At 45.5% G+C, this 27,574-nt stretch overlaps 1 protein-coding gene across 2 annotated transcripts in view; it reads left to right on the top strand.

Moving 5' to 3' along the window:
- TGFBR1 (transforming growth factor beta receptor 1) overlaps positions 1-21,313 on the top strand; it is a 496,179-nt gene extending 474,866 nt beyond the window's left edge. For both annotated transcript variants that reach the window (XM_040353433.1, XM_040353434.1), the window contains one exon: positions 20,297-21,313. In XM_040353433.1, the coding sequence (XP_040209367.1) occupies positions 20,297-20,422 (126 nt within the window). In that variant the 3' untranslated portion in view covers positions 20,423-21,313. The remainder of the gene's footprint in view (positions 1-20,296) is intronic.
- Positions 21,314-27,574: the final 6,261 nt, after the last annotated feature.

Genomic DNA, 27,574 nt, shown 5'->3' with positions numbered 1-27,574 from the left:
ATTGAAACTCCACAAGGTGAGATCTTGCATGGAGCCCCAGACCGAGTGAGATTGACAGTTATTTTGTGTTTCTTCCATTTGCAAATAATCGCATCAACTGTTGTCACCCTCTCACCAAGCTGCTGGGCGGTGGTCTTGTAACCCATTCCAGACTTCTGTGAATCTACAATCTTGTCCTTGACATCCTTGGATGGGTCTTGGCCATAGTGGAGAGATTGGAATCTGATTGCTTCTGTGGACAGGTGTCTTTTTATACAGGTAACAAGCTGAGATTAGGAGCACTCCCTTTAAGAGAGTGCTCTTAATTTCAGATCGTTACTTGTATAGAAGACACCTGGGAGCCAGAAATCTTACTGATTGATAGATCAAATACTTATTTCACTCATTAAAATGGAATTCAATTTATACCTTTTTTTTTTTTTTTATCAATAACAGTTTTATTCAGAAAATGTTCAATACACGTATACATGCAGGACCATTCTCGAAAGCAATATCTAGAGGAGTGGTCATTAACATATTTGACAATGTCTAAAGGTCTGTTTGACCAGTTATGTGTCCTCTCATGAGGTAGCGAACAGTTCGTACCGAGTATCAGCTACAGGAGCCGGTTAAGTGCAAAGTACGAGATAAACTTTTCAGTGCAACATTGTACTAGTGAACAATCTTGTATTACCAGTGGGCTCACAGGAAAAGAGAAGAAAAGGAAAGGAAACAGCAAAAAGACGAAGAAGGGGGAGGGGGAAAGAGGAGGGAGATGGGGAAGGAGAGTGGAAGGGAAGGGAATGGGATGGGAAATCACCAATGTGGTTCAGCTACCTGATCAGGTTACCTCCTCCCGGCGGTGCCAAAGACCTTGTCGTGGGCCTCCAGTCTGTCTAGCATTCTGGCCGTCATCTTCTCCATTATTTCCACATCTTTTATCCTGGCATATAGGGCCTCAGGGGGGGGGGGGGGGCAGAATGCTTCCAGTGTAAAGCCACCAGACAACGCGCTGCTGTAAGGATATGTCTGGTCAGTTTCTTGTAGGGTGCTGGGATGTTCGGTGGGGGTAATCCTAATAAGTAGACTTTCGGAGTCAGGGGGAGTGTCTAGAAGTCGGTCCAATAATTGCTGGACCGAGTTCCAAAAGGGGACGATCAGTGGGCAGGTCCAGTAAACATGGATAAGCGTTCCTTTGTCCTGCTGACAGCGCCAGCAGCGATCTGAGGTGTTCGGGTAAATGGCATGGAGAACGTCAGGTGTCATGTACCAGAAGTAGAGGATTTTATATATGTTCTCCTTGTACAAAGTGCAGATCGAGCTTTTTGCCGTTTCGGACCAGATCATCCGCCAGTGTTCCATGGAGATCTCCTCGCCTAGGGCCTTTTCCCACCGAAGCATATATGCGTGTTTGCCCTCAGTATCTACCAGCCGAGAGTTCAATATTTTATATATGTTAGAGATCAAGCCCCTCTGTGCTGTCCCCGCCAATATCAGCCTTTCAAAAGCCGTTGGGGGGGGAAACTGCAGGTTTGGAGCGAACGTCAGCGCATAGTGGCGTATGTGGAGATATCCATAGAACTCCTGGCGCGGCAAGTCGTACTTGGCCTGTATGTCCGCAAATGTGCGCATTTTGCGAGTCAGGGGATCCACTAGGTTCCCATAGTGGAAAAGGTTCTTCGTTGTCCATGGAGCGGACATTCTGTGGGTGAGGCTATCCGGGATTTCGGGGTTGCCGGCGAAAGAGGTCAAGAGGGAGCTGTCGGAGGTTAGCTTGTGCTGGCGTATCAATTTGCGCCACGTGCGTCTGAGCTGGGTCATAGGACCTAACATGCGGCCGGGATCAACCTCCACATCCGCACTCCATAATAAGTTATTTGGATGTACCGGGGCCAGCCACAGCTTTTCTATTTGTGTCCATTTATTGTAGGAGCGTAACGTGAACCAGGAGGCTACTGCCTTCAACTGGGCCGCTTGGTAGTACTTAACTAGATCTGGGTAGGCCAGACCCCCTTCCGACCTCGTCGCCAGCAACACCGACCGGGGGATTCTATGACGCTTATAGTTCCAGGTAAACTGGAGGAGGTCAGTCTGGAGTTTTCTCAAATGGGCGTAGGGCACTGGAATGGGCAGGGTTTGAAACAGGTAGAGTATTTTTGGGAGAATCGCCATCTTTACTGCTGCTACTCTCCCCAATAGGGAGATGTGGTGCTTTCTCCATTGTTGTAGCAGGGTCCTAATGTTGCAGAAAAGGGGGGAAGTTCTGCTGATAGAGGGTGGTGTAGGTGGGGGTGATGTGGATCCCCAGATACTTCAACGAGGAGGCTTTCCAGCTATAAGAAAAATTGGATCGTAGGTGGGCCACCTCCCCGTCGGGGATGTTAATCGGGAGCGCTTCCGATTTGGACACATTTATTTTGTAGCCTGAGAGCGCTCCAAAGCGATCAAGCTCCACATGTAGATTTGGGAGGGAGATTCTAGGTTGGGAGAGTGTGAGGATGATATCGTCTGCAAATAGTGAGATTTTGAACTCTTGGTCTCTAACTAAGATCCCTCTAATATCTGGGTTCTGACGGATGGTTTGCGGCCAGGGGTTCTACGCAGAGCGCGAACAGCAGGGGGGACAGAGGACACCCCTGCCTGGTGCCATTAGTTACCGGAAATGCGGGTGAGAGGGCAAAGGGGGTCTTGACTTGGGAGGATGGGTCGGAGTGAAGGTGCTGGATAGCCCGCAGAAATGGCCCCCTAAAGCCCACATGGCGCGGCGAACAGAAAGGGCCATCCCAAGCAGTCAAACGCCTTCTCTGCGTCTAGGACCTGTAATATGGACCTCTGACCCTCCCTATTCGCCACCTCCACCAGGTCAATTATTTTCCTAGTATTGTCCCCCGCTTGAGGAAGCGGGACAAATCCCACCTGGTCCTTGTGGATAAGGGAGGGTAGAACCGAATTCAGTCGGATGGATAACAATTTGAGATTTTTTTTCACCGCTCCAGGTGAGCCCCATGAGCAATCAAGGACGGTTGGATTACCAAGGTGCTGGCAATGCTTGTAGCAATGGAAAAATGAAGGAAGAAAATTGGACAGCCGCACTCCAAAATGACTTAAAAAAAGTTGTCTTTTATTTTCAACTGTACACACACAGTCACTGCAACCACAAAGACAGAACAGCCAACACGTTTCGCACTCGTAACTAGTGCTTAAGCCATGATTAAGCACTAGTTACGAGTGCGAAACGCGTCGGCTGTTCTGTCTTTGTGGTTGCAGTGACTGTGTGTGTACAGTTGAAAATAAAAGACAACTTTTTTTAAGTCATTTTGGAGTGCGGCTGTCCAATTTTCTTCCTTCATTTTTCCATGGATAACAATTTAGTGAAGATCTTCAAGTCCGAATTTAGGAGGGCGATGGGCCTGTAGTTGGCGCACAGGGAGGGGTTCTTATCCGGCTTTGGAACCACCGTGATGAAGGAGCGTTGCATATCCCCGGGGACAGAAGTGCCCCCGAGAAATGCATTGAACAGTTTACACATGCGAGGTAATAGTAAGGGGAGGAATGTTTTGTAGTACTCATAGGGGAAACCGTCGGGTCCCGGGGCTTTGTGTGAGGGTAAGGATTTAATGGTCTGTTCCAATTCCTCCACCGAGATAGGTTCGTTCAGTGGGGCTAGGTCTGAGGGTTTGAGCCTGGAGACACCACTCTGCTCCAGATAGCGTGTCATACGCTGAACGAGTTCGGGAGATGGTGGATTACTGGCAATGTCCGGGTTATTGTATAGAGTTGTGTAGAAGTCTGCAAAAGAGTGGACTACGTCCTTAGGATGGGAAACCAGGTCTCCCGACTTATTCTTGACCTGATGCAGGGTCGCGGCTTGTGCGCTGTCACAAAGTTTCCTGGCCAGGAGGGAATGGGCACCAGGAGGGAATGGGCTTTGTTACCCCTATCGTAAAACATTTGTCTAATCCTAAGTAGTGCTTTCTCCACCTTACCCAGCGCTATCTCACCCAGAATAGCCCTCAGCATGGAGATCTTTTTTAGAAGCGTTAATGTAGGAGACTCTTGCAACCATCGTTCCAAGATCTTAAGTTCTGCCTCAGTACGCTGTTTCAGTGCCTGAGCGTTTTTTTTCATGGCTGAGGACAGGCCTATACATTTCCCCCTCAGCACCGCCTTATGGGCCTCCCACAGAGTGGATAGGGTTATATCAGGAGTGTCGTTTTCCTCGAAGTAATTCCTCAAGGTGGATTCCAATTCCATTTTTGAGGGGGGGTGCTGAAGAAGAAATGTGTTCAGGTGCAGGGTCTGGGAGCTGGGGGGCCTATTGCTAAAGTTAACAGGACTGGGGCATGATCAGACCAGGAGATCGATTGTATCTGCACCGCCCTGGCCAGCCGTAAGGTAGGGTTGTTCACAAAGAAGTAATTGATTCGGGAGTGGGTGCGGTGGGGGGCTGAGTAGAACGTGTATTGGTGATCGCCAGGATGGAGAGCCCGCCAGGCATCAAAAAGTGCATAGCGTCTGAAAAATTTTCGGAACAGCCTCAAATCCCTGAGTACTCGGTCCGGAGGTGCCCTGGGGTTCACCACGTGGCGATCTAAAGTGGCCGAATGGATAAGGTTGAAGTCCCCCCCGATCACTAGAATCCCATGGTCTGTGCGGAAGAGGCGCGCATACACCTTGGACAGGAACCCGAGCTGTCGGATGTTTGGGGCGTAGATAGCGCAGAAGGTCACCTTTTGGCCCTGCCACGAGCCCTGGAGGATGATGTAGTGACCTTGTGGGTCGCTATAGTGGTGGGAGCTGATAAAGGGAGACCCTTTCTTAATAAGTATGGCCACACCGGCCTTTTTGTGGGGCCCTGAGGAGAGGTATACCTGAGAGTAGTACCGTGTTGCGAACGCAAAGGAGCCCCCTTTGTCAAGATGCGTTTCCTGGACCATAACTACATCCGCCCCCGACTGCCTAAACTCCCTCAGGGCCAGATGCCTCTTTCTATTGGAATTCAAGCCGTGGACATTTAGGGACAGTATCTTAGCCATGAGGGTGTGTGATGTCGAGGAGAGCTATACTTATCTGATGTGGACAGAGAAGATTTGGGTGCCAAAGGTCGAGAGCCAGACCCCGCAGGAGGAGAACCACGATTATTCCGGAAGTGCTGTGTAGAACCACATGGTGATGTGAGGCGGGGGGGGGGAGAGAGGGGTCTAGAAAGAGGAAGAAAGAAAAGAAAAAACATTAGAGTGAGGCAACAATAACAAACCATTAACATTAAGTCACGACCTGTTGGGGCCAACTGGCCCAGGTCTGAACGGCTTCCCGTGGGCCCCTCCAGCCCGGCCCCTGGGGGTCGCGCCAGGGGAACCCTGAGGCGATCATGCTGAACAACAAGACCGCAGGAGACAAAGTCCACAAAATCTGGAAGCTAAATAAGGACATGGGGGAGGGGACATGAAGGGACTCTCTCTAAAGTCTCGGCCGAGACTTGCCCTTTATGCTAAACTAGATTCAATTCTAGGGCGTGGGGAGTGGGTAATGCTACTAGATGGGTTTCCGGGGCGAGGGCCCTGGCAGGCGAAGCAAGGCAGGGTGTCTTGTGTGTTGGGACGTGTGCCAGGAGGGTCGGGTCAGTTCTTCCTGTGATGTCCGTGTGGGCTTCTCTTGGGTCCCTCCGAGCCTCTGGGGAGTTTGGACTGTGGGACCTTCTGCCACACCAGGGGTGGTGGGGGTGGTGTGGCCACGAGATCCCAATCTGGCAGCTGGGGAGCACGAAAGTCCAAGAGTTCACAAAATGCTTGCAGATACTCTGGGTATCTCAGGACAGCCGACTTGCCCTGAGCAGTTGCTGTCAGGCTGAACGGAAAGCCCCATCGATATGGGATATTTTCTTCCTGCAGGATGCGCAATAGCGGCTGTAATAGCCTGCGCTTCTGTAAGGTAATCCACGAAAGGTCTGGGAATAGCTGGACGGGGATTTCATCCAAGGTCACCCTCCGGGCGAGACGGGCCTGACGCATTATTTCCTCTTTCAGGGGATAAGAGCTTAGTCTGCATATTATGTCCCTGGGTTTGGAGGTGGCCCCTTTGGGGCGCAGCGCCCGGTGAGCTCTGTCCATTTCTATGGGCTTGGTCGAGGGCTCCCCGATCAGGTTGTAGAATAGGGTGTGTAGGGTGGATTGTACATCTTCTGGGCCCTCCGATTCTGGTATCCCCCGGATGCGGATGTTGTTCCTGCGCCCCCTGTTGTCCAGGTCCTCTAAGTGGCGCTGCATGTCTCTGAGCAATGTACGATGCTCCATACCTTGCGTTTGTGTCCTGTGGATCGCCAGTTTGGTTTCCTGGATTTCCTCCTCCGCCATTTCCACTCGATCAGCCAGATGTTTGAGGCCCGATTGGAGGTTTTGGATCTCCGTTCTGCAGGTGGATTTCACATCGATTACGAGCTGTCTAAAGTCCTCCTTGGTAGGCATCGCTTGCAAGTATACAAGCCATTGTGGAGGGATGTATAACAAGTAAATTATGCGCAAGGACTTTTCAGAGTATTGTTATTGGAGGCAGCATAGTCAGTATAAAAAGCTGAAATCAGAAAAAGTTCCGGCTGTTAGGGTGGTGATGTGCGGGTATGCTTAGATGGGGGTATGTACTCAGGGCTGCCATCAGTAGGGAACAGAGACCATGTTCCAAATCTAGGAGACAAACAAGGAGAGAGGCGCCACTGGGTGCAATACTTTAAAACAGTAATTTTAAAAGAGCCACAAGTTAAAAACCACTCACATTTTGGTGGTCAATCAAAGGCATGTAGAGGAAATTTCTCCAAAAGGAGAGGTGGATGTCATCTGGTGCATCTGGTGGGTTTCTTCCTCCGGTCCCTGGTATAGCGCTGTGAAGTGCAGGGGATCAGTCCTTCTGCCGCTGATGGTTTCCGGTGTTTTGCGGTGGACAGGGGGATCCTGGGCAGACACTGCAGGCGCGTGGGTACCGATGGACGAGCGGGGATGACGTCACCAGGAAAGCGATGCGTCTCCGAATGCTGGCAGCGAATGACAGGGCTGCCGCATTCCTTTCTCAAGCTCAAGAGCTTGAGAAAGGAATGCAGCAGCCCTGTCATTCGGAAATGCCAGCATTCGGAAACGCGTCGCTTTCCTGGTGACGTCATCCCCGCTCATCCATCGGTACCCACGCGCCTGCAGTGTCTGCCCAGGATCCCCCTGTCCACCGCATAACACCGGAAACCATCAGCGGCAGAAGGACTGATCCCCTGCACTTCACAGCGCTATACCAGGGAATTTTCCTCTACATGCCTTTGATTGACCACCAAAATGTGAGTGGTTTTTAACTTGTGGCGCCTCTCTCCTTGTTTATTGTGGAGGGATGGACTGGTGTGCAGCAGTATCCAGCGGTATTGGAGGCAGGGGAGGATGTAAGGGAGGCTGTGCTTGAGCCTGCTGTGGAGGCCCCCAGATGGGGCTCTCGGATCTCCAGGCCTCCTGTGTGTCACAGACCCGGACCTGCGGGGACTGGGAGGCCTCCCCTCCCCTGTCCCGAGTTGAGGAGGAGGCAGGGGGGCATGTCATTTGGGCATAGGAGGCATGTGGCACTGGATGAGGTGTAGCTTGGTTCAGGGGCCCGGGGTGCTCTCTATGTTGTAGCTCAGGGGGGGACGGTGTCCCTGCTGGCACTTCTCTGGGGCTGTTGATCTGGCCAGCCCTGGATGGAGCAAACGGATGGGATGGGCTGAGTGTGGCAGCGCTGGGAAGTCCTCCGCTCCTCCTGTGGGCTCTGGGGAACTATATCCATCCCTGCTGATGGCTGGGTCTGAGGCAGTCCGAAGTAGCTAAGGGTAGGCCTCGGAGCACTGTGTGTAGTGCTCCGGGTGTCCCAAGATGGCGGCGGACGCGAATGTGGCTGCGAGGCCTCCGTGAAGCGTCCGGGCCAGGCAGGAGGTGTCTGCTCACCCAACCAGCGGCGCCCGCTCCCGATCGTCTGCGGGGTGGTCATCCGATCGTCAGGCGTCCGGAGCAGCGCTGGGATGGAGTGAGAGAGCCGCGGGGGGGCCCGCATGTCTGCTGCGTCTGTGTCCGGCGCCATCTTGGACTCCCTGTCCTGCGGGAGTCCGGGCTGTGTAAAAAAAGCCCTGAGGTCCGCGGATGTTCCCGGAGGGGGCTGGAATGATCCCTTGGAGGTGCTGGACCTAGTCGTCCTGGAACAGCCCATGGACGGTGGGTGGAAAGTCCCCTAAATCGCCTGGATCATGAGGGCTGAGAGAGAGCTGCAAGGCTAGGCTGGCATCCGAGTCGGCTTCCGGTCACGCCTCCCCCCTTTTTTTTTTAATGCATTTTTCTGGATATTTTTCTTCTGTCTCTCACTGTTAAAATAACCCTAGCATTAAAATTATAGACTGATCATTTATTTGTCATCAGGGCATCAAATACTTTTTTCTCTCACTGTAACAACAAGAGATCTTCAGGTGGTAACACCTGAGGCAAGTTGTATGCTTAAAGGGTAATGCCACTTTCATGGGGGGGAATAGCAAATAAAGAAAAAATAATATAGCGTATACAATTGCTGCACAAGTCATATTGTAATTTAATGTTATTAAAAATTACCTTTCCTTTTTAATCTGCAGCCACATTGAATTTTCTTAGAATGCATTGTAATATGGTTACCTGGAGCTGTTCTGTACACAGAGTGTGTACAGACCACCCCCAGAAACATAATTTCCTGCTTGTGCGATTGACTCACCAATTTTCCCAGAAGTCTGCCTAAGTCAGATTTCAGACATCCCCTGCAACAAAAATTTTATTTTTATTGAGACACTCCCAGTAGGAACACATCTAAAGGGATGCAGGCCAAGCACCTTTCCTCGTTGGTGCCCCGCAGGTGCACACCTGATAGATAATTATGTAACCACTTGCATTAGACCCACTCAGCTCAGAGGAACATACAGAAATTACTTCAGAATAACAAAAGGTAGGAATCTGCAACAAAGGTTGTTATAATCCTTGCAATGCACATAGATCACCCAGAGGGAAATGTTTTTTTCTCACAAAAGTGGAGTTACTCTTTAAATGAGAAAACTTGTGAGTGCCGTATAGCATCATGTTAAGTACCGTACTTGGGGTCAAAGGAGCTGATTTTTAGAAGCGACTAAACAGGTAAGGGGAGGGCCCAGAGGGTGGAGCTGAGGAAGGGATAGTTCTTCAGATTTTGGGGACAGAAAGGATTCAGCCGAACATGGGTCCTTTAAGAAAGGGACACACTTCTCTGGTCGGCAATCCATTTTGCCCACACTTTGTAAAATGTTGGTGTAGATAGATTGGCCTTGGCAAATGAGAATTCCATTTGGAAGTTTGTGTTTAAAAGACAGATGGTGTCTGTCAGGATGGGGGGGTTGAGATGATTTCCAATTTCTTGCCACTGCAAGACGAGCTGCAATCAGGAAGTGTGTCACTACTGTTTGGAGCTGTTCAGGCCAGGCAGGGAGCGATAAACCCTGGAGTAAGTCCAGTGTAGACAGGAATGGAAATGTCATATAGGGAGGAGATAAAGATAGCTATGTTTTGCCAGTAACCTTTGATGGTTGGACAATCCCACCAGATGTGGTGCAGTGTTCCAGTATTGTCGCATCCTCTTCAGCATTTCGATGAGGCAGTAGGGTATATAGCTACCAGTCTATCTGGGGTGTAGTGTCATTTGTGGAACAATTTGTAAAGATTCCCAGAGGGTAATGAAGTGGGATAAACGGAGGTGGATTGTAAGGGTCCGGTGCCACTGTTTAGTAGGAGGTGGATTGACTGTGAGTGTGGTCCAGTATTTAATGGAGGGAGAGAATAGTTTAGAGGAGGGCATGGTAAGCAGTTTGTAGGCTTAAGAGATTCCGTTGGCCATGGTTTTCCTAGTATCATAGAATCTCAGGAGGGCAGATGGAAAAAAAAAGTGTGTTTTTGACCATTGCATCTTGAATAGAAGGGATCTTATCCTCAAGTCGAGAATAAATGTTCTGGGAGATGGGATATATTTCTGATTTACAGATGAGAAAAGGAGTGTATTGTTGTGGATAAGTGTATTCCAAGGTTAGTTACCTGCTTCCCTCCAGGCTGAGATGATAGAAGCTCTTTTATCAGCTATTTTGGTGATAAAAGTTCCACGAATTCAGTGGGTATAACGGTAGGATGGTCGATGATAGTCCTTTGTTGAGTTGTGGAATCGCTGCACACACATGTAGGGAGGCGGTTATAGTGCCCAATGGATGGTGTGCTGGTTTGAAGTTGAGCACGGTGGGAGCAAGGATGTTTAGGGTCCACAGATAGGGCAGTAGATTCTTTGTTTGCAGGTTGTGCAGTTATCTGTTATCCACCATGCGTTCAGCTGGTCTAGATTTGTTGTGTGGTAGTATGCCTGGATTTTGGATGCTACCAAGCCGCCTTTTTGAACAGGGGTCGTGGGGATAGATCTTTTCACCCTGGGGCAATTTTGTTGCCAGATAAAGTTATTAACCACTTAACCCCCGGACCATATTGCTGGTCAAAGACCAGAGCACTTTTTGTGATTCGGCACTGCGTCGCTTTAACTGACAATTGCACGGTCGTGCGACGTGGCTCCCAAACAAAATTTGCGTCCTTTTTTTCCCACAAATAGAGCTTTCTTTTTGTGGTATTTGATCACCTCTGCGGTTTTTAGTTTTTGCGCTATAAACAAAAATAGAGCGACAATTTTGAAAAAAATATATATTTTTTTTGCTATAATAAATATCCCCCAAAAATATATAAAAAAACAATGTTTTCCCTCCAATGTTTTCCCAAACAATGTTTTCCCAAACTTAGGCCGATACGTATTCTTCTACATATTTTTCGTAAAAAAAAAATCGCAATGAACGTTTATTGATTAGTTTGCGCAAAAGTTATAGCGTTTACAAAATAGGGGGTAGTTTTATGGCATTTTTATTATTATTTTTTTACTAGTAATGGCGGCGATCAGCGATTTTTTTTCAGTACTGCAACATTATAGAGGACACTTTTGACACATTTTTGGGACCATTGGCATTTTTATAGCGATCAGTGCTATAAAAATGCATTGGATTACTATAAAAATGCCACTGGCAGGGAAGGGGTTAACACTAGGGGGCGAGGAAGGATGTTCCCTGGGTGTGTTCTAACTGTAGTGGTGGACTCACTAGGGGAAATGACTGATCGCTGTTCATACATTGTATGAACAGACGGTCAGGCATTTCTCCCCCTGACAGGACCAGGAGCTGTGTGTTGACACACACAGCTCCCGGTCCTCGCTCTGTAATGAACGATCGCGGGTGCCCGACGGTGATCACACCCGCCGGGCACGCGCATCGGGATCAGGAACGAGCAGGGGGCGCTCGCGCGCCCCTAGTGCCCGCTTTGTGAGGTAATGTATAGCTACGGGCTCTCGCGCAGGGGAGCCAACCTGCCGCTGTATAACTGCGGCGGCTGGTCGGCAAGTAGTTAATGATCCCTTGTAGATTCCTTAGTTGGGTTTGCAAGAAGGGTAGGGGAATTGTACAGAATAGGTATAGGATGTGTGGGAGTAAATACATTTTTACTTGAGCAATCCTGCCTTCCCAGGAGGCAGGAATATGGCCCATTTCCTTAGATGCAACAGTTTCTCTACGAGGTTATCGTAATTTATTCTTAGTAGTGTACAGCTCGGAAATGTTAAACGTATTCCTAAATATGGCAGGGAGGAGTTGGGAGCCCATGCAAAAGGGGATTCGGGAGATATAACTTTAGTTGACTGGGAGTCTAGACCTAAATTTAGCATTTAGCTGTGGTTCTCTTTATATAGGGATATTGGACTGAATAAATCTAAGATGCGTTGAACTGCGAGGAGGGATACCCTAGGGCAGTGATGGTGAACCTTGACACCCCAGATGTTTTGGAACTACATTTCCCATGATGTTCATGCATTCTGCAGTGTAGTGGAGCATCATGGGAAATGTAGTTTCAAAACATCTGGGGTGCCAGGGTTCACCATCACTGCCCTAGGGTTTGTTAGCATGATAACATCATCAGCGTGAAGGCCGATTTTATGTTCAGTGTCCCAGACCTTCATTCCTGCAATCGCTGGCTCAAATCTTATGGCCTGTGCCAGCTGTTCCATTACCGTGGAAAATATTAAGGGGGAGAGTGAACAGATGTCCAAACGCATGCACTTGGCCTAGTAGAGGCCTGGTATGGCCATTAAGAATGTTCCTGACAGTCCGAATTTGTGAAGCACCACTTCTGGGTTCTCTGCGTCCAGTGAGTAAGAGAGAAGGCATCTGACTATGCGCCACCCATATATGTATTAGGTCTATGAAGTGTCTGGTATCGTCTAATGCTTGCCCCACCTGATCTGGGGGATAACTGTGGAGAGGCGTTGGGCTAAAAGTTTTGCATAAAATTTTGTGTCTGTGTTGAGGAGTGAGGTGTGAATAACTGCGCTGCTAGAACATGTATGTATCAAGCTGCTGGACACGGCAACTGAAAAGTGAGAAGCAAACAAACAGAATATGGACAAAACAAAACGTATAAATATTGCACATGGAAAGGGGAAACACCACGTCAAGCAATAAACGTATAAAGTCCAGATAGTGCCAAGTGATGAGTAAATATCACAAAGTCCAAAAACTGACGACTCAAACTAAGAATAAATTAATTATAACGATGACTTTCAGTGATGAAATAAGTGTAAATGGAATTAGAGTTCCAAGTGTAGAAAGAAATCCCACCACCGGTATAGATGCAGGCTTACCAGAATGTATGGACTCTGTGAAAATAAAATTTCCAGAGTCAATCAGACTTGATAAGTACTTGGAACCTTGGTGTAGAATCTCTTCAGGATGGGTTTTTTTTTTTTGGAAAATAGCTGTGAAGCAAAATTTCTGTAACCTGGAGACGGGCTGGAAGATCTCTCACTCAGGAAGTGCAGAAGATAAACATCCGTATTAGAAATCCCACATAGATGTAAAAAAGAGAAGGGGGGACACCATAGTGTAACACCGTAAAAATCAGTCAAAATTTAATAAAAATTGCACTTGCATATCAGATGAGAATACAGCACATTTCAGTAAAAACTATGGCAACAATGAGGTCATCCCTGATGCATTTCGTGTCAACACACGTTTTCAAAGGGGTATCACTCTCATGTGGCCAACAGAGATATTTATACTAAGCCCCCAGAATACAACTCACCATCTGGGAGGAGGCAATCAGCTCTGTCACTTCCGCATAAGGCCTAATGGCGTCCTTGCGTGCGCTCAGAGTGACGTGTGCGTGTGTACCCCATGCCTCGTTTACATACAGAAATCCAAAAACCTATAGGAGACTGGTGTCCTAAAGCGAGGAAGTGCTTGGTTCACACGCTTCCGGGATGCAGCAAGATGGCGACGGAGCGTGCGCTCCACACCTCGTTTTGAAACCGGGCTCTGATAGGAAGTCTGTGCAGCGAAATACGGCAAGCCGATAGGCACATATGGCTGCAGAATCGTGTGAGTGTCAAAGGAAGGGGGGCGGTCTAAAATGTAACAGCTGTGCGGTTCAGCCCTCTCTATGGGCGCCGCTGTGCGTTCCACAGGAGCCAGATAAACAGATGGGGAACCGCGGCAGTAAAAAGCAACTAGTATACCATGGCAGGCAATACAGACTATGTGGATATTAACCACTGAAACTCAATGGGCCATATCCACAAAAGAGATACTCCGGCGTAAGCCGTCGTATCTCTGGTTCTAACTTTGGAACTGATCCTCAGAAGCAGTTTTCCTAAGTTAGGCAGAAGATCCGACATCTGTAAGGGACTTACACTGCCGGATCTTAGGATGCAGTACCGCATCCGCCACTGGGGGCATTTCGAGTCGAAATGCCTCTGCTAGTATGCAAATTAGCACTTAGGGCGATCCTCAAAGCTTTTGTGCTTAGTTTTTTCGCCGTAAGTGTTAGTTTGCCTGGTGTAAAACTAGGGCTGCTTTTACAAAGTGTAAAGTTAGTCACACCTTGTAAAGGCCCATTCAAGCGACGGCATTTGGTATGCATTCCCGAGGGAGAACTCCACGGCAATTTGTAAAATCCAAACCGGCATGGGTTCCCCCCCAGGAGCATACCAGGCCCGTAGGTCTGTTATGGGTTGTAAGGAGACCCCCCTACGCCGAAAAATTGACGTAGGGGGTCCCCCTACAATCCATACCAGACCCGTATCCAAAGCACGCTACCCGGCCGGTCAGGAATGGGAGTGGGGACGAGCGAGCGTCCCCCCCCCCTCCTGAGCCGTGCCAGGCCGCATGCCCTCAACATGGGGGGGTTGGGTGCTCTGGGGCAGGGGGGCGCACTGCGGGCTCCCCCACCCCAGAGCACCCTGTCCCCATGTTGATGAGGACAGGACCTCTTCCCGACAACCCTTGCCGTTGGTTGTCGGGGTATGCGGACGGGGGCTTATCGGAATCTGGGAGTCCCCTTTAATAAGGGGGCCCCCAGATACCGGCCCCCCACCCTAAGTGAATGGATATGGGGTACATCGTACCCCTATCCATTCACCTGTAGGCAAAAAGTAAAATGTAGTAAACACACAACACAAGGGTTTTTAAAATAATTTATTATTCTGCTCCGGATGCCCCCCCTGTCTTCGTTATTAGCTCAATTACCAGGGGGGGGCTTCTTCTTCCACTCTCCGGGGGTCTTCTTCCACTCTCCGGGGGTCTTCTCCGCTCTCCGGGGGGGGTTTCTTCTTCCGCTCTCCGGGGGGGGGGCTTCTCCGGACTCCGGGGGGCTTCTTCCATCTTCTCCCCTCTTCCGCTGTTGACTCGGCGAACCCCGGTTCTTCTGCAGATGTCCGTTGCCTTCTTCTTCAGCGCTGGCTGCCTGCTATGTTTGTGTGTTAGCTCGATTTCAAACAGGCAGCCGGCGCGGTCTTCTGTGACGTCGGGTTCTTCTTCTCCCCTCTTCCGATGTTGCCTCGTCGCCTCTTGTCGCTGCAATGATGGAAGCGCGCCTTGCATCCCATTTATATAGGCATCACCGTCCCATCATGCTCCGGCAGGTACCCACGTGGTGGGTGCCTACCCACGTGCACCCACCACGTGGGTACCTACCGGAGCATGATGGGACGGTGATGCCTATATAAATGGGATGCAAGGCGCACTTCCATCATTGCAGCGACAAGAGGCGACGAGGCAACATCGGAAGAGGGGAGAAGAACAGAAGAGGAGACCCTGACGTCACAGAAGACCGCGCCGGCTGCCTGTTAGAAATTGAGCTAACACACAAACATAGCAGGCAGCCAGCGCTGAAGAAGAAGGCAACGGACATCTGCAGAAGAACCGGGGTTCGCCGAGTCAACAGCGGAAGAGGGGAGAAGATGGAAGAAGACCCCCGGAGTCCGGAGAAGCCCCCCCCCCCCCCCCCCCGGAGAGCGGAAGAAGAAACCCCCCCCGGAGAGTGGAAGAAGACCCCCGGAGAGTGGAAGAAGAAGCCCCCCCTGGTAATTGAGCTAATAACGAAGACAGGGGGGGCATCCGGAGCAGAATAATAAATTATTTTAAAAACCCTTGTGTTGTGTGTTTACTACATTTTACTTTTTGCCTACAGGTGAATGGATAGGGGTACGATGTACCCCATATCCATTCACTTAGGGTGGGGGGCCGGTATCTGGGGGCCCCCTTATTAAAGGGGACTCCCAGATTCCGATGAGCCCCCGCCCGCATACCCCGACAACCAACGGCAAGGGTTGTCGGGAAGAGGTCCTGTCCTCGTCAACATGGGGACAGGGTGCTCTGGGGTGGGGGGGCCCGCAGTGCGCCCCCCTGCCCCAGAGCACCCAACCCCCCCATGTTGAGGGCATGCGGCCTGCCACTCCCATTCCTGACCGGCCGGGTAGCGTGCTTTGGATACGGGTCTGGTATGGATTGTAGGGGGACCCCCTACGTCGATTTTTCGGCGGAGGGGGGTCTCCTTACAACCCATAACAGACCTAAGGGCCTGGTATGCTCCTGGGGGGGGGGGAACCCATGCCGGTTTTTTCTTTGAAAATTGGCATGGAGTTCTCCCTCTCAGGAATGCATGCTGAGCGACGCTGTCATTTTTTTTTTTAATTATTTGTTTTCCCGGCGCGTCTTTGTTTTCACCCGTCGCAACTTTAGTGTCCCGTCGCAATCCACAAAGCCGCCCGGCGTCAATTACGTTCGCGCGATGCACGTCGGGAAAATGACGTCACACGCATGCGCAGTACGGCCGGCGCGGGAGCGCGCCTCATTTAAATTTTAAACGCCCCCCGGAGAGGAGGAACGCCTTACGACGGCGGCACTTAACTTACACGGCTTGAAATTTTTACGTAAGTGCTTTGTGGATCAGGCACTTAGGTAAAAACTTTAAGTCAGTGTAACTTAACTGCTGAAAGTTAAGTTACGCCGCCTGGCTGAGGATTTGGCCCAATATGACTAATGCAAATGGAGTAAATCTGTATATAATAGTCTGAAAATCAAAAGTTAAAAAATATATAGTTTATCAGAGTCAGACCTTAGAAATAAGCGTCTGAGACATAGATACTATGGATGGAAGTTTGTTTTAAAAAACTCATGAATGAATTGGATCAAGAATAATATATATTGCGAGGTCTGTAATGAAATGACCAGGAAGGCTTGAATCTCAGATGGGACTCAGCAAAATAAAATTCTTGGAATCTTTAAAAACATAAAATGTTGCTGAGTGAGTCGTCCAGATGGTGAGTTCGACTCAAACACAAAACATGCATTAACAATGAAGTTGGACAGACATGCCATCCCATAGGCATATATATATATAAAAATACAAAATTACATTTAAAATTATGTATTCTCAATGAGATGAGTTGGAAATAAAAAAAGGGAATTAATTGTCTACAAAAGTTCCTACGTAATATGCACCAAATTGGTACACTTCATGCCTTATAGATGATAATTTTTATTTTTATTTCCAACTCGTCTCATTGAGAATACATAATTTTAAATTTAATTTTGTATTTTTATATATATATATATATATATATATATATATATATATATATATATATATATATATATATATATATATATATATATATATATATATATATATATATATATATATATATATATATATATATATATATGCCTATGGATGGCATGTCTGTCCAACTTCATTGTTAATGCATGTTTGAGTCCAACTCACCATCTGGACGACTCACTCAGCAACATTTTATATTTTTAAAGATTCCAAGAATTTTATTTTGCTGAGTCCCATCTGAGATTCAAGCCTTCCTGGTCATTTCATTACAGACCTCGCAATATATATTATTCTTGATCCAATTCATTAATGAGTTTTTTAAAACAAACTTCCATCTATAGTATCTATGTCTCAGACGCTTATTTCTAAGGTCTGACTCTGATAAACTATATATTTTTTAACTTTTGATTTTCAGACTATTATATACAGACTTACTCCATTTGCATTAGTCATCTTGAGTTTCAGTGGTTAATATCCACATAGTCTGTATTGCCTGCCATGGTATACTAGTTGCTTTTTACTGCCGCGGTTCCCCATCTGTTTATCTGGCTCCTGTGTAACGCACAGCGGCGCCCATAGAGAGGGCTGAACCGCACAGCTGTTACTTTTTAGACCGCCCCCTTCCTTTGACACTCACACGATTCTGCAGCCATATGTGCCTATCGGCTTGCCGTATTTCGCTGCACAGACTTCCTATCAGAGCCCGGTTTCAAAACGAGGCGTGGAGCGCACGCTCCGTCGCCATCTTGCCGCATCCCGGAAGCGTGTGAACCAAGCGCTTCCTCGCTTTAGGACACCAGTCTCCTATAGGTTTTTGGATTTCTGTATGTAAACGAGGCGTGGGGTACACACGTCACTCGGAGCGCACGCCAGGACGCCATTAGGCCTTATGCGGAAGTGACAGAGCTGATTGCCTCCTCCCAGATGGTGAGTTGTATTCTGGGGGCTTAGTATAAATATCTCTGTTGGCCACATGAGAGTGATACCCCTTTGAAAACGTGTGTTGACACGAAATGCATCAGGGATGACCTCATTGTTGCCATCGTTTTTACTGAAATGCGCTGTATTCTCATCTGATATGTAAGTGCAATTTTTATAAAATTTTGACAGATTTTTACGGTGTTTCACTATGGCGTCCCCCCTTCTCTTTTTTACATCTATGTGGGATTTCTAATACGGATGTTTATCTTCTGCACTTCCTGAGTGAGAGATCTTCCAGCCCGCCTCCAGGTTACAGAAATTTTGCTTCACAGCTATTTGCCAAAAAAAAAACCCCATCCTGAAGATATTCTACACCAAGGTTCCAAGTACTTATCAAGCCTGATTGACTCTGGAAATTAAATGTTCACAGAGTCCATACATTCTGGTAAGCCTGCATCTATACTGGTGGTGGGATTTCTTTCTACACTTGGAACTCTAATTCCATTTACACTTATTTCATCACTGAAAGTCATCGTTATATTTCATTTATTCTTAGTTTGAGTTGTCAGTTTTTAGACTTTGTGATATTTACTCATCACTTGGCACTATCTGGACTTTATAAGTTTATTGCTTGACGTGGTGTTTCCCCTTACCATGTGCAATATTTATACGTTTTGTTTATGCAAATTTTGATTTCATTGTCACATTTGATTGTATCAGAGCGCTGCACTCTTTTGTCCATATTCTGTGTTGAGGATTGAGATTGGGCGGTAGTTGGCAGGGCTATCTGGTGCCTTGCCTGATTTCGGTAGGGTAACTACTATTGCTTCCAAGGATTCTTTGGGGATATTTTGCAATAGACGCAAATTGGTTACATGTGTTGCAGAGATGGGGATGAGGAGGGCAGCAAATCGTTTGTAATATTCGTTGGGTAGGCCATGGGTCCAGGGGCTTTGTGTAGGGGAAGCTGCTTTATGACTTTGAGGATTTCTTCTGGGGAAAAAGGCACTGATAGGGAGTTGAATTGTTTAGAGGATATGGAAGGGAAGTGAATAGACAATGGGAAATTTTCAATATCTTCTTGATTATGGGAGGTCAAGTGGTCTGTTTTTACAAGGTTATAAAGGTTGGCATAGAAGCTACTGTACAGTATTTGTTTGCCATGTTAAGTGGGTTACTTAGGCATTTGCCCTGGGAGTTGGTAAGGAATTACATTTTTTTTTGTTGGAGAGTTGTCTTTTAATCTGTGTAGCCATGAAAGCTCCTTGTTTTCTTGGCCGAGATGTAAGATTGTAATCTAATACGTTTAATGTAATAATCGAATTTGGCACGGAGATGTTTACTGAGTTGATACTGAAGGTTTTTAAGTTTTGTGGAGTAATTTAACAAAGCCAAAGGCTTAAAAAAGAAGTATGGAAAGAATGGGAAAAACGAAATATAATATATATAATATTAATACAAAGGGCCTGAACTCCCCCTTCAAACGCAACCTCCTTTGGAAGGAAGCAATTTCACAACATGCAGATGTACTCTGTGTACAAGGGATCCACTTCTCTAAACTCAAACAACCCTCCTGCAATCACAGACTTTACCCACACTTTTCTTTGCAAATGCCCCTAAAAAAAAGAGAGGAGTCATGACTGCCATAAGTGCATCAGTACATGTTTTGCTGCATCATAGCAAAGCAGATGAAGGCAGCAGATATCTAATCCTTTCTTTCCAAATTAGCCTCATAGAGGATGGCACCTTTAATAACTTGTGGGGATATCATCGATCCAGCACTGTATACATCCAATCCAATAAAACGTAGATCCTTAGCGCTCTCTGCCCTGCTTAAAAAAAAAAAGGAAGATTTGTACGACTCCTGGAGGTGTCTGCACTATTTGGAGAGAGATAACACCTTCTATTGTTCACCCTGTCAGTCTAACGCTTTGATTTATTTATCACAGATACACATTTGTTGCAATCCATAACAGAAGCACAAATTGGAGTAATCACTTGGTCAGATCATGCACCAATCACGATCAAACTATCTGCCCTTAACCACTCACCTAGACACACGGTATGGAGATTAAACAGCTCCCTTCTTCGAGCCACAAAAACAATGAAATTGATAATTATTTCTTAAACAATGTGAACTCTGTAACAGATCATGCCTTGGAACTCTCACAAGGTTTGTCTGAGGTATTTTCCGAAAGCTCTGGGAATATGCCAGGAAAACGCATTCTTTCATCCCAGAATCCCTATTGAAACAGATTTGGGATCTAGAACTAGCAAATAAACCATGCCCTACTGCAATTACCTCTGCTTTTTTTTTTGTCTTTGTTTTGTTATGTATGTAAAGGGACTGATTTGTTTTTCTTTCCTTTATTTTTTTGTTCTAGGCATTGCGTGTGATGGCTAAAATAATGAGAGAATGTTGGTATGCCAATGGAGCAGCAAGACTTACTGCTTTACGCATCAAGAAAACCCTATCACAGCTTAGCCAGCAAGAAGGCATAAAGATGTAGTTTATCACCCTGGACTGAATTATGCTAAATTTTACCTATTTGGTTCATTCAATCTGAAGATTCATTGTTCTACCTCACTGAGGAAACGGCCCAAGATTGCTGCCTTTTTGAAACATCATAGGATAAACATAAAGCTCAATGCATACATGCAGCAAAGTGTGTAGTCCTCGCTTTATGTATGTTGCAATCTCCATTTTCCCAGAACATTTTGTAAATGTGTATTTAGTATTAATTTTAGTACCAATGACAATGCTGTTTTTTATATATAATTCATCAATGCACCCTACCTTGTGCCATTTTTTCTTTTTGGTATTACTTTTTTTTAAAACACCAGTACAGTAAAAAAAAAAAAAAAGTTTCTGTTCAGCTCATTTCACAGCCTTTAAATGTCATATTGCTCAAATACCATGTGGTGTTTTCTGGATATCTCTTATGCAAGTTCCTTTTATATACAGTACAATACAACTTGCCTTCAAAATTATATGTAATACCAGTAAGTGCCACACAGTTTGTATGTATCGGTACACATTTTTATCTTTTTTAGTATTCAATATTATGCAACATTTTAAAGTTGTACAACAAAAATAGCTACTAAAATGTAAAGAAAAAAATGTTTTAGAGTATAGTTCTTCAGAATTCTTTGGTGAGTTATCTAAATACAAAGTCCAGCAGCTAGAATTGATATCGATTTTGAGTGGATGTTGAAGAGGGTCGGGGGGGTAGTAATAAATAAAGTATGGTATACCTTGACATTATTGGTCCATCTGAAGGCAATCAAGATTTTAGCTACCGTTGGGGGGATGAGTGGCTGTGTCTGTAGCTGTTGGCTGGTATTGAATTTACTGTTGTCCACCAAAAATAAATATCAGTTTTGGCTGGGCTTAGACATTCTCCATTTCACTATTTAATCTTTTTGTTACGTTGTAGATTTGCACATTGTAAATGTGTTTGTCCTCCTATATGGGTACTTGGGATGATGGCACAACATAAGGGCATAATGATCACTTTTCAAAAAATTATGCCTGGGGTGTAAGAAAAGAAAATGTTTCTATGCACAAGACAAATGCCACCTCAGTGTTCCTTGCACTTGTTGGCGTTGCTTACTTTATTGCTTATGTTGTCTGTTTAAAGCTGTATTCTTTATTCAGTAAAACATTTATGACACCTTAATGTACACATAAACAAAATGCAAATATGCTTTTTATACTACCTACAAATGGCACCAGATGTAAAAGAAACCAATGATGCAGTTAAAGCTAAAACAGTGACAATAAGTAACTATAAACAGTTAAAAAAATATGCAGCGCTAATAAAACTCTTACAAAGATACAAAACATGCGTCAATGTGATAGGATCACAGTAGCCTGTGAATGAGTGTCCATTTGAAATGAAAAACACAAAAGACAAAAAGTCCATCAATAGGGGGTGTATGGCCACATCCTCATCATAGGAAAAATTTTCTGCACGATAAAAACAGGAGTAGATGGAATACTCTTACCGGATGACGTGGATCTGCTTGTCAGCGACAACAGATCATAAACGCATGGAAGGACTCCACTCGAATCTGCTCGGCTGGACGATGGCCCAATAGTAGACTCACCACGGGATATCCCGATGGATGGCTGTAAGCCTGGACTGGAACCTCACCGTGGGTGTACTTGCTCCAACTCAGATTCGTAGACAGGAACAGAAGGTCAGCTTGTTTCAAGCGACAAACGATGATATAAACAGTGGTGTCCACTGATGGAAGGTGCACACAAACATGGAGTATGAAAAACTTTGTATCCAGGCAGGTCATGCAGGAGAAAGAAAAAAACAATGCTCCGGATGGTGCAGGTAAAAGAGGATAGGTTTTATTGTAATAAAACCAAATAACATAAAAGTGATCACTTCAGTATAAAAATGAATAAAAGCAATATGGGGTGCAGGTATAGCAAGCCCGACGCGTTTCGTCCAAGTGGACTTCAACTGGGGCATCTTGGACGAAACGCGTCGGGCTTGCTATACCTACACCCCATATTGCTTTTATTCATTTTTATACTGACGTGATCACTTTTATGTTATTTGGTTTTATTACAATAAAACCTATCCTCTTTTACCTGCACCATCCGGGGCATTGTTTTTTTCTTTCTCCTGCATGACCTGCCTGGATACAAAGTTTTTCATACTCCATGTTGTGTGCACCTTCCATCAGTGGACACCACTGTTTACATCATCGTTTGTCGCTTGAAACAAGCTGACCTTCTGTTACTGTCTACGAATCTGAGTTGGAGCAAGTACACCCACGGTGAGGTTCCAGTCCAGGCTTACAGCCATCCATCGGGATATCCCGTGGTGAGTCTACTATTGGGCCATCGTCCAGCCAAGCAGATTCGAGTGGAGTCCTTCCATGCGTTTATGATCTGTTGTCGCTGACAAGCAGATCCACGTCATCCGGTAAGAGTATTCCATCTACTCCTGTTTTTATCGTGCAGAAAGTTTTTCCTATGATGAGGATGTGGCCATACACCCCCTATTGATGGACTTTTTGTCTTTTGTGTTTTTCATTTCAAATGGACACTCATTCACAGGCTACTGTGATCCTATCACATTGACGCATGTTTTGTATCTTTGTAAGAGTTTTATTAGCGCTGCATATTTTTTTCACTGTTTCTATTTCAATTTTTGTCATATTGCTTGTGGAGCTGCTCACTTTATATTTCCAGATTAGCGCAGTTTTTTTCTTTTTTTACAAACTATAAACAGTTACCAGCTGCCAATATATAGATCAGTGGTTCCAAAAGTGAGGTTTACTGGTTAGTTACCAGTGTTATCCACTGAAAGGTTACGCCCATTATGAATGTGTACATTATCAAGGAAATTATCAAGCAGTTATCAAGTGCATTGAAAAGACCACTAGAACTAGATGTGTATAATTTATCAGAAAAGACAACAGTTTTTACTCTGCATAAAGGTAAATATTTTGACGGGCAAAATTATTTTTGCACACTTCTGTTTAGTGGGGGAAGCTATTGGAGCTTTGCTTATTCCCAATAAAAACCCAGGTTACTAAATGAGCAAACTTGTTTGAATCAAGACTAATCATGTAAGAACATTCCAGATCCACTTGCACTCAGGCCGCGTACACACGGTCGATCCATCCTGAGAATGGTCCGACGGATCGTTTTCATTGGTTCACGGCTGAAGCAGACCGATGGTCTGATGTGCGTACACACCATCGTTCCAAAAACCGATCGGGTCAGAACGCTGTGGCATAAAACACACGACGTGCTGAAAAAAACGAAGTTCAATGCTTCCAAGCATGCGTCGACTTGATTCTGAGCATGTGCGGGTTTTGAACCGATTGCTTTTGTGTACTAACCATCGGTTTGGATCTATCGGTCAGCTGTCCATCGGTTCGATTTTAAAGCAAGTTCTCCAACTTTTGTCCGAAGGACAAAAGACCGATGGGGCGTACACACGGACGGTTTGGACCGATGAAACTGAACTTCGTCCGTTTTCATCGGTTTGGACCAATGGTGTGTACGCGGCCTCAGAGTCGCACCACCAACAGGCAAAATGCTTGCTTACCTCATTAAAATGACCCCTGAGCAAACAGAATGGTCAATAAGCACTTGTCCTACCTCGGTGTATCACATAGGAAAGCGATGGTTCTTGATGCTCAAACACATCCCAGTCACATGTGAATAAATAAAGACGAATAAGTGCTCTCTGCCTAATTAGTGGGAATGCTCTCCAAGCATTCCCAGTATTGTTATTCGTTTTTTTATTATTCTTAACTTTAATTTTCTTATTCCTTATGTTATTTGGCTCTGCGTAACTTCTGCATACATTCAGCTATTAAAGCCATTCAACTTTTAAAATGTTCAGCTCTTTCAGCTAATGATGGAACATTTTTTTGTACTATTTATACTTTTTAAAATATTAAGCTTTTTAAAACTTTTTTTTAACATTGAAGTCAATGAGAGCATGCTTCAAGTCCTTAAAATCTTCTTCTGTTCCCAAAAGTTTCAGCTCCTTCATATTTTCACCTACAGACGCCAAACAAACTTTAACATGTTCACAAAATATTTAGCTATCTGGCTATATCTTTTCAATTTGATATCTTTTACAGATTTTGTGAAAAAGCTGTTTAAGTTTAGTGATCATTTCAGGCAATTTTGATTATTTGCTTATTGCTTATTCTTTGCAAACTTTTAGAGCCTTATTCAGTTTAGTGTCAGCTTTTCAAAAAAAGCTTTTCAGCTTTTCCTACTTTTCCAACTATTCTCACTTTTTCTTACGGATTTAAGCTATTCATCCAGTTAGCTTTAGCAGTTCAGCTATCCAGCATTCCCATGCATTTTCTGCAGGAAATACATTTTCTAGTCTAAAATTGTTGACTTTAATATAAAGTAAAACAATTCTCTTGCTAAGATGCATATAACTGTAAACACAGTAGCGTCCTTGGGTTGACGATTTAGGATAGCAGCATGTGATGTCACATGTTGTAGCTCCTCCTCCTATCTAATGAACAATAGGAAAGCAAGGATCAGGGTTGAATTTTTCTAACCCTCTGTATGTTAATGCTTGCTCAAATCCAATAATATTAAGAATTGTTATTTCTCCTCACCCATTTACATTCACCCAAGATTGCATTAGGTTTTTTATGTTTACAATTTTGGCAAAATATATTTCAAAGTCTTTTAAGTTGCAAGTAACCCAGGTGAAAATGTCATTTTCAGGAATATGAAAATGTTTTGGAGTGTTGTTAAAAATGTGATGTTTATACCAAAAATTGACACCTATGCAAGATATAATCATTCTCCACTGACTGTCACAAAACCCAAAAAAACCTGAAATGCAAATCTTGCTGTGAAAAGATGCATAACATCTACACAGACAATCTATTAATACACCATGGTTTATAGACTATTATGCCTTGTACACATGATCGGATTTTCCAATGGGAATTGTGTGATGGTAGTGTTTTGTCAGAAAATCCGACCATTTGTATGCTCCATCGGATAATTGTCAGATTTTCTGACAACAAATGTGGGATAGCATGCTTTAAAAATTTCCAACAACAAATGTGTGATGTCGGATTATCCGATCGTGTGTACACAACGCCCTTCGCACAAAATTCCACGGCTTTGTCAGATGAGGTTACCCTTCCCTACTCTGAGTCTCCATTTTTTGCTGGTGTCTGAAGATGGTGATCCTCTTCTCCTACCTGGAGATAGCTGCTTTGCTAGTTTTATTTATTTTTCGTTCTTCAGTCAATACCTGATTGTATTCTAACATCTACGCAGAAGCATTGTATTAATATCAATACAACCTCTGTAAAACATTTGGAGCCGTAACTAGACCCGCACTGTGGGGACTGTAATCTCTGGGAACCGAATCCTGCATAAGGCTCTCACCTTGGCCCAACATGTTGAGTTGGTCTCAGGGTGCTATAGAGGTCCAGGGCCATGGTTCATTACAGTTGTGCCTGAAAACCCATTTGGGGTATGCTCACCGTGAAAGGCATTGCCTGAACTTTATATACAGTCCGGCATCAGGGACAGGCAATACAGAGCTACTCTGTAACTCTGATCCTTACTGTAAAGTTGGGGCTACGTTTTGAATGTATTCACTTCACAGTGCAAACTTTTCAAACTTGGCGCTAAACTTCAGCCACTTAGAGCTCAGTCTCAGGTGGATGACCAGGTGTTGCATCACACCACTGGTCACATGCTTTAAAACTGCTTCCTCCTAGAGCCTTTAAAGGTAACAAGGTGTTTCATCTCACCCTTTTGGTTACTAGAATTATTTGCAGGCTGGTCTACATATGGGTTACTGCATATTTCTTCTGAACACACTTCACCTATCTCCTGCGCTCTACTCCGTGAACTACCCTCACATGTAGCTATGGTGGAGACCAGGCAAAACAAGGCCAATTCAAACAGCAGGCGAACATTTGCACTGGAGCAATACCTGTTTTTTTTATTATTATTATTATTATTCTTTAGGTAAAGCATACAGAAACCATCACATTGGTGTGCACAAAAAAAATTCAAACAATTCCAAGTATGTGACCAAATGTGCACCACAGCATAGTAATAGATGTTAAAAAATTGGCAGGAAAAAAACTGGAATTCGGAATCTATGGGGTCTCCATACTTCTCAAACAAAGGGCCAGTTTACGGTCTTTCAGACTTTAGGGGGGCCGGATTCTGACCAGTCATGGTAGAAAATGCCCAAGGGCCGAGTATCAGTGAGAATAAACATGGCCCCAGTGTTGGTGGGCAGGAGGAGGAGGAATAGTGCTCCAAGGGCCGGATGAAGGCTAGCAAAGGGCCGCCTCGGGCCGCAGTTTGGAGACCCCTGGTCTAGGAAGTCTCTGTACCCCACAACCCAATTTTTCACAGTAATTATCGTATGATTAATTCGAAGTAGAGAAAAAAAACGACCCGAAGGTCCTGATAGCAAGAAGAGAACACTGAGGAAATAGCAGAAGAAAGAGGGTGGGGAGGGGGGAGAGAGGAAGAAAAGAAGGGGGGAGGGGGTAGCACCAGCCAGTCGCTCCATCCATGACCAGGGAACTAAGCCACCAGTTCTGCATTCACTTCAGAGTAGGCAAATTAGTGCCAGTAATGCCATTTTTTTTAGAAATTTCTCAGTTGCCACCATTGCGTTAAAGGGGTTGTAACGGTAATTTTTTTCCCCCTAAATAGCTTCCTTTACCTTAGTGCAGTCCTCCTTCACTTACCTCATCCTTCAATTTTGCTGGGAGATGTAATCTCTGGGAACCGAATCCTGCATAAGGCTCTCACCAGATGAAACACCTTGTTACTTTTAAAGGCTCTAGGAGGAAGCAGTTTTAAAGCATGTGACCAGTGGTGTGATGCAACACCTGGTCATCCACCTGAGACTGAGCTCTAAGTGGCTGAAGTTTAGCGCCAAGTTTGAAAAGTTTGCACTGTGAAGTGAATACATTCAACCAGATGGCTACCGACGATGGCTGTGTCTGATTCCAGAACAGTGGGATGCAGTTCTTTGCAGCTGTGAGAGGTAATATGGATCTCCTATAGATCTTGCTTGGGATCCCGTGGTGATGCAGGAGGAAGAATGTGGGTGTTCATGGTAGTTTCCGATCAGTGATCTTCTGGACTATGCGATGAACCTTTA

Source organism: Rana temporaria, chromosome 5 (assembly GCF_905171775.1).
Source record: "Rana temporaria chromosome 5, aRanTem1.1, whole genome shotgun sequence".
Classification (NCBI taxonomy): domain Eukaryota; kingdom Metazoa; phylum Chordata; class Amphibia; order Anura; family Ranidae; genus Rana; species Rana temporaria.
This window is presented reverse-complemented; position numbering and strand designations above follow the sequence as displayed.